At 47.8% G+C, this 7,281-nt stretch overlaps 1 protein-coding gene and 3 non-coding genes across 15 annotated transcripts in view; all 4 read left to right on the forward strand.

Moving 5' to 3' along the window:
- PABPC4 (poly(A) binding protein cytoplasmic 4) overlaps positions 1-6,815 on the forward strand; it is a 13,900-nt gene extending 7,085 nt beyond the window's left edge. For 3 of the 12 annotated variants that reach the window (XM_033519597.1, XM_033519598.1, XM_033519602.1), the window contains 12 exons: positions 167-282; positions 745-884; positions 1,061-1,155; positions 1,747-1,884; positions 2,451-2,546; positions 2,996-3,268; positions 3,504-3,591; positions 3,833-3,949; positions 4,458-4,585; positions 5,141-5,234; positions 5,327-5,457; positions 6,452-6,815. In XM_033519597.1, the coding sequence (XP_033375488.1) occupies positions 167-282; positions 745-884; positions 1,061-1,155; positions 1,747-1,884; positions 2,451-2,546; positions 2,996-3,268; positions 3,504-3,591; positions 3,833-3,949; positions 4,458-4,585; positions 5,141-5,234; positions 5,327-5,457; positions 6,452-6,553 (1,518 nt within the window). In that variant the 3' untranslated portion in view covers positions 6,554-6,815. Of the gene's footprint in view, positions 1-166; positions 283-744; positions 885-1,060; positions 1,156-1,617; positions 1,631-1,746; positions 1,885-2,450; positions 2,547-2,995; positions 3,269-3,503; positions 3,592-3,832; positions 3,950-4,457; positions 4,586-5,140; positions 5,235-5,326; positions 5,458-5,536; positions 5,637-6,451 lie in introns of those variants that run through there. The other 9 variants (XM_015649084.2, XR_004500150.1, XM_033519601.1 and 6 more) reach the window with 9 other exon arrangements.
- LOC117245473 lies at positions 2,179-2,309 on the forward strand. The gene has a single exon (XR_004500192.1). It is a non-coding gene; the product is annotated as a small nucleolar RNA SNORA55 (small nucleolar RNA).
- LOC117245471 lies at positions 2,789-2,916 on the forward strand. Its single transcript, XR_004500190.1, has one exon. It is a non-coding gene; the product is annotated as a small nucleolar RNA SNORA55 (small nucleolar RNA).
- LOC117245472 lies at positions 4,064-4,197 on the forward strand. The gene has a single exon (XR_004500191.1). It is a non-coding gene; the product is annotated as a small nucleolar RNA SNORA55 (small nucleolar RNA).
- Positions 6,816-7,281: the final 466 nt, after the last annotated feature.

Genomic DNA, 7,281 nt, shown 5'->3' on the forward strand with positions numbered 1-7,281 from the left:
TGACCCCGGGCAGGAGCTGCCTGGTGCTGACCCCGGGCAGGAGCTGCCTGGTGCTGACCCCGGGCAGGAGCTGCCTGGTGCTGACCCCGGGCAGGAGAGTGTTTTCAGCCGCTGGCCCGTGGCACAGGAGGGACACTGACACCTGGCTTTGCTCCCTCTCCTGCAGGTGGTGTGTGATGAGAATGGCTCTAAGGGCTACGCCTTTGTGCACTTTGAGACCCAGGATGCTGCAGATAGGGCCATCGAGAAGATGAACGGCATGCTGCTCAACGACCGCAAAGTGTGAGTGTCACAGGCGGCAGCAGCAGCGCTCACATGCTCCGGGATGCATCTCGGTATTAACAGGGACACACAAGGCACTGGTTCTCCTGGCCCAAGCCTTGGCCTGCTACCTCTCCACTCCAGGGCTGGTGAGTGACCCTGCCCAAGCCATGGCCTGCTACCCCTCCATTCCAGGACTGGTGGGTTTCCCTGACCGAGCCTTGATTTGCCACCTCTGTGCGAGCGGGCTGGGGTGGGTTCTGTCTAGGGCCACTGGGAGTCCTTGGCCAGCCACAGCGCAGGTGATTTTTCTGGTTGGTCTGTGGCCTGTTTGTTGTTCTCTGGCTGTCACCCTTTCTTGTCCCCATTCCCAGCTCCTACTGCACACTCATTTTTATTTTTTTTGCCTCGCCACAAGTCACACATCTTTTCGCTCTTGAAACCGATCCGTTTATTGGGATTTTCATGTTTTATGTCTTACAGATTCGTTGGGAGATTCAAGTCTCGTAAAGAGAGGGAGGCTGAGCTGGGAGCCAAGGCAAAGGAATTCACCAATGTCTATATTAAAAACTTTGGGGATGACATGGATGATGAAAGACTAAAGGAGCTCTTTGGCAAATATGGTAAATACAGAAATACTTTTATTGAGGATGTGAATTTCATGAAATGTGGTAGTTTGAGTGCTAATGTGTAATTCCTTACCTGGGTCACTTTAAGGCTGAAGACTAGAGCTATTATGTGGAATTTAATAATCTTGAAATAGTTTTGATGTTTTACTAACCATGTCCCTTGGTAACAGGTAAAACTCTGAGTGTTAAAGTAATGACAGACCCCACTGGAAAATCCAAAGGCTTTGGCTTTGTAAGCTTTGAAAAGCATGAAGAGGCCAACAAGGTAGGACCAACTTTTTTGTTGGATAACTTCAGAGAAGAAAAACTTGGTTTATCTTGGGAGCCTGTTTCTTAAATAGAAGAAAATTCTGCCTTGGGCATGACCTCTTCTAGATGTGGGAACTTGGAAACCTTTTGCACCTTAATAGCTTGACATTCAAGGGAAACTTGGCATTCCTCCAGTTTCCTAGATCCACAGAGTGCAGTGGTATAATCAAGAATGTTAATTGCTGAAGAAATACTACAGTGCAGGACTGAAGGAGGAGGAGGGCACCTAAAGTGAGAACATCACTCAAAAATGGTCTTTTCTAAGCAAAATGCTTGTTAAAATGTAGTTTTAATGACAAGAAAGGGTGGGGATGAATTTCCAAGTGAGTTCAGCGCTCCACGATGCGTCAGCTTGATCTGTGTGATAACTTCATTCAGCTTGTCTTTAATGAGCCTGTGTTTAATGATCCTGTAACAGGAACTGGGCAAAGGTAATGTGCAAACTGATTTATTGACTGGCAGGCAGGGACACAGTCCTGTTCTGACAGGAGCAGGGGCTGTCCTGCTGCAGCAGCTGAGAGTTTCCTCTTGAACCCTCTGTGTGCAGGCAGTGGAAGAGATGAATGGGAAGGACATCAATGGGAAAATGCTGTTTGTGGGCAGAGCACAGAAGAAGGCTGAGCGCCAGGCAGAGCTGAAAAGAAGGTTTGAACAGCTAAAACAGGAGAGACTCAGCAGGTACCAGGTGAATAAACTGTTTCTTTTCTCAATTTAAGCACTATTTCTGGTCTGTTGAAGGAATTGTCTGGGTAGTTACTGTCCTGTGAGACATCCTGGGTTAAAACACAGAGGTGTCTCCGTGGTATTTGGTGGCAAGTGAGGCTTAGTCTTGGTACTGAAAGTGTTTAGGAGAGTGTGAGACAAGAGGCATGAAATCTCCTTGACTTTCAAGTGGGGATCCCTGGAGGAATGGGAAGAGACAGCACAAGTCTGCCCTGCTCTCTGTAATTTGTGGCAGAACTGGGTCGTGTCAGAAGTGGCATCTGAAACTCCCCCACTCCCTGAGGTGCAGTGCTGGGGACATGTGATGGTGCCACAGGAAGGCAGAGCAAATCCAGACAAGCTCCCTTTCACCACACTGGGACTTGTCTCTACGCCTTTGCAACATTTATCACCTCCAGCTTTGTGGAATGATGCTAAATTAAGAATTTTAGGATAAATTACAGCTCTGGCAGATGGGTAACAGTTGATGTGCTTATGATTTATTTTTTTTTTAATGTTGTGAATGTCATGCTGTTCTCTCCCTTCCAGGGTGTTAACCTGTACATTAAAAACCTAGATGACACTATAGATGATGAAAAACTGAGGAAGGAGTTCTCACCTTTTGGGTCAATAACAAGTGCCAAGGTATTGTGGCATTTAAAAGCCTGTGTTAAAATATTGTGGATTTTAAAGCCTGAAGAAGGAAATGTTGTCTGACATGAGATTACAGGGCTGTTTTTAACCTGTGGTTACTGTGATTCTGAAAAAAATAGTGGGATTTTACTGAAAACTTGATTCCCTTAGCAAAAGGGGAGGCAGGAAGTGGCAAACATGCTTGCTTGAGGTAACAAGCATGAAATGACACTTTCCTTTGTGCATTTAGAACTGCACCAAATCTTTCCCATTCCTTACTGTGCAGTGTGGGCCTGGGGACACATGGTGCTGACAGCAACGCAGAGCAAATCCAGACAGGTGACTCTTCATGAGAACCTGTCTCTACACCTCTGCAACAACTTATGTCCTGCCTAAAATCTAAAAATACCACAGGTTCTTCAGCTCAGTTGTACTCCATCAGTAATTGGTCTTTACCGCAGGTGATGCTGGAAGATGGACGGAGCAAAGGGTTTGGCTTTGTCTGCTTTTCCTCTCCAGAGGAGGCCACCAAAGCTGTGACAGAGATGAACGGGCGCATCGTGGGCTCCAAGCCCCTCTATGTGGCACTGGCCCAGAGGAAGGAGGAGAGGAAGGCCCATCTCACCAACCAGTACATGCAGCGCATCGCTGGCATGAGGGCCTTGCCTGCCAACACCATCATCAACCAGTTCCAGCCTGCTGCTGGCGGCTATTTCATGCCTGCTGTGCCCCAGGTGAGCTGCTCTGGGGTTTTGATCCTGTGTTAATCTCACAGAGCCTTTCTTGTGCCTGTAAGCAACAATTCCTAATGAGGGGTGCAGCAGTGGGGTGAATTCTGTGAGTTGCCAGCTGCCTGTTCTCTTAATCCAACCTGAGCCTCGAGTCCTGGCAAGGGCTGCCGGAACACGTTGTGAACAATGTTTGTGATGCACATGGATGTTGCCTCTGAGCTTATCTCATCCTCCTCAGGCTCAGAGCAGACCCACTTACTATGCACCCAACCAGATGACACAGATGAGACCCAACCCACGATGGCAGCAAGGAGGGAGACCTCAAGGTGAGAGTGCCAGAGGCTGTTTTGGTTGTAGGGCCCTTTTTTTGGGGCTGAACTTCCCAACAGGAACAATTAACGCTTTCCTTTGTGGGAATGGTGCTGTGCAGGGCCAGGAGCTGGACTCTGATCCTCCTGTGTCCCTTCCAGCTCTGATTGATTCTTCCCATGCACCACCCCTGTAGCTGACTGTCCTGCCTTGCCAGCTGATTCCCTTTTGAGGATTTCCCCTCCTTCCATCCTTTAGGCTTCCAGGGAATGCCGAATGCCATGCGCCAGTCGGGGCCCCGGCCCGCCCTGCGCCACCTGGCCCCCGCCAACGCTCCGGCCTCCCGGGGCCTCCCCGCTGCTGCCCAGAGAGTTGGTAAGCAGGGGTCTCTTCCTGGGCTTTTCCCCTTCCCTGGGAGGGAGGAGGATGCTGTGGAGACCTGACTTGTACTGCCAGAGATGTTTGTCAGACCTGGGATGTCTGCAGAGAGCACTCTGCCTATTTCCTGTTCCCCGCTGTGCAGTGCGGGTCTGGGGGCACTCGGTGCTACAGCAAAGCAGTGGAAATCCAGATGGGTTCTTCTCCACTGGTTTGGGACTCATCTCTACACCTCTGCAACACCTCCCAGAATCTCTGCAGCTTATGGGTTTTGCTTTCAGAGGAGAGCATCCAAACTCAATATTTTTCCAGCGGTCAGCTGTTGAACAAAAGGTGTGGAATCTATGGGTTGGTTGTGGGGAGAACAGCCCCTTCCTGAAGCAGCTACACTTTGGTTTCTACAGAATCATCACCTGCAGAGCACAGTTTGAATTGAGAATCAGAACATCCCGACTTGTTTGTGTGTTGCTGCAGGTGTTGTCACGGTGTTCTCCTTCCTTTGTAGGTGTTGGCACAGCAGCACAGAATTTGGCTCCCCGTCCTCCTGTAGCTGCCCCTGCTCCCAGGGCTGTCCCTCCTTACAAATACGCCTCAAGTGTCCGCAGCCCACACCCAGGCGTCCAACCTCTGCAGGTACCACCGGGGGCTGGGCAATCCCTGCAGTTTCACACGCAACTGAAGTGTTTTTATAGAAACTTCAAGCTGCTTTTATGACCCAGACAGTCCTAATTTGTAATTTTAAAGGCTGGCAGTTGTGCCTTTGCCAGGGGCACCCTGATTGGTTTGTCTGCCTCCTACTCACAAGGCCTTTTGTAGCCAGACTGGCTGTGAGGATATTTTTCTTGGTTCTTTGTTCCTGTTTTGCAACCATTTAAGTCTCTCTTTGCCAAATTCTCGCTGGGGTATCATTGAAAGAAAGAGCACCAGTCACACCTGGGTGTCTCAACATGTGATGTTTGATTTTTTGTAAGGTATTTATGGTGTTCCTGTGTGACATTCCAGGGTTTTGAGCTCAAGACTTGCAGGGAGCGTTTGTGAACCGAGGCCACCTTCCCTGCCCTTTTCTGAAGCTGAGGTGTTCTGTAGGCTTGACAGAGATTGTGTTTTAGCAGAGAACATCTTAAAACCATCTAAATACGAAGCAATCAGCCTCATACTTACTTCAGAACCCTTGTCTGCCCTTTTCAGGCACCTCAGCCTGCAGTGCATGTGCAGGGCCAGGAGCCACTGACAGCCTCCATGCTGGCTGCTGCCCCTCCCCAGGAGCAGAAACAGATGCTGGGTGAGTAAAACCCCACTGCTCACCATCATTTTTCATCCCCTCAGGTTTCAAAGATCAAAACTCATCTCTCTGAACTCCCTTTTCTCCCACAGGAGAACGTTTGTTCCCTCTGATCCAAGCTATGCACCCCAGCCTGGCGGGGAAGATCACAGGAATGCTGCTAGAGATTGACAACTCGGAGCTGCTGCACATGCTGGAATCTCCAGAGTCCCTCCGCTCCAAGGTGAGCTGCTGTGTTCCCTTTTCGTGGGAGGGGAGAGCCCCTGAGCAGGGAGAAAACCTCCCTGGATTTGTGTCCCCAGGTGGAGGAGGCCGTGGCAGTGCTGCAGGCTCACCAAGCCAAGAAAGAAGCTGCCCAGAAGGTGGGTGTGGTTGCTGCTACCTCTTGAACCAGGACGACTGGTGAGTGTCTGAGTGCTCAGCTTCAGTGAAAAGCTTCCAGAGTCAGTAAATAAAACACAATTGTTGGTGAGCAATTTGTGTGAGCAGCACTTACCTGATTATAGTCCACTCTTCAACAACAAAAAAGCTCCTAATGTAGTTTTTCCCAGCAGAAAACTCATGTAGAACTTAAGGAATATTCACTCTGATGCTTATTTAAGGGATGTAAAGCTGTTGTTGAAGTCCCTGAGGTGTTCCTTGGAGCTGGGGATGAATCTTGTGGAACTGCTAATCTGGGAAAGAGCCACGAGAAGCTCTGGTGACTTTGAGGCTAAACAGGCTCTTAGTGTCCCTTCCTTCTCCTGGGAACCCTCTGCCTTCAGGGTGTGATAAATGTTGGGAATGTTTCACTGCCTGGGTCTGTCCACACAAGCCTTGTCACCTGTGTTTGGAGCTGGCTCTTGTTTAATTAATATAATAATATTAATGATAAGGGTTTTGGATTAATAATAAGGATTATGGAATGCCTCTTCCTGTTTTTCCTGGTCCATTTTTCTGTGGGTTGTCTGCCAGCTCCAGTATTTTCTGTGAAGCTGTGATCAGATGTCACAGCTCAAGTTGGTGAAGAATGACAAGTATTCTTACTTTCACTGGGTGGTCAAGCAAAGAATTTGAATTTCTTGTGGATAATAACAATTTCTGATCATTCCACCACCATCAGCAGCTTCTCTGTACCTTCCCAATTATATTGGAATCTTTATTCCCTGGAAAGCTGGAATATTTCCTAGCCTGGAGCAGGGATGTGTTGTAACTTTTCTCTCTTTTTCCCCCTCTAGGATACAAAGAAGCCAAATAGCCCCTTCCTAAACATCAGCTCAAGATGTGTGAAGATCCTTCACTGTCCTGCAGATCTCAAGGCCATGCATTGTATCACATAGTTATATTGCATTTTGTAAATTAATCTTAAAGATCTTATTTAAAAAGCCAACTCTGAAGCTCGAGGTTTCCAAAACCAGAAATCTGGGGGGGGATTTGCAAGCTTTTCCTTTGCCAGAACAGAGCTCTGCCCCTTGTGTCTTCTAAAGAGGACGTTGAGGATTTTAGGCTGGAAGTATTTTTGTGAGTTTGTGTTTAATTGAAGAATCCAGTTTGGAAAGTTTGGGAAACATTTATCAATAAAGGAATAAACTTGCACTGTTATTTGTTGTCATTTCGCTCTGTTGGACAAATAAATGTGGTGTGGCTTTGTGAAATTAAACTGGTGGGGGGTGAATACATTAAACAGGGATTTGACTTATTCTGCTTGCTAATTTTGGATAATTAATATTTTGAGGCAGCTGGGTTAAAATTATTCCTTGGGCAGTGGTGATGGCTGTAAACTGTGATCTAAAAAGGGTTGGGGAGGTACTTTCAAATGAAGGCTTCAAGGCTTTGGGCTGTGTTTTCTTCTTTGTTTACATTCCTACATTTTCAGCTGGATCTTTAATGGTTCTTCTGCCATTTTATACCCCAAAGGTGGCCAAGTTCTGGCACTGGGATGCCAAAACCAAACTTACTTTGGCTGATCCTTTGGGCTAAAAAGCACTGTTCAGGCACCCATAGAGCACACACTAATTCTGAAAGCATCACAGACTCACTGAGCTCGGAAAAGGCTTCCACAATCCAC

Source organism: Parus major, chromosome 23 (genome assembly GCF_001522545.3).
Source record: "Parus major isolate Abel chromosome 23, Parus_major1.1, whole genome shotgun sequence".
Classification (NCBI taxonomy): Eukaryota; Metazoa; Chordata; class Aves; order Passeriformes; family Paridae; genus Parus; species Parus major.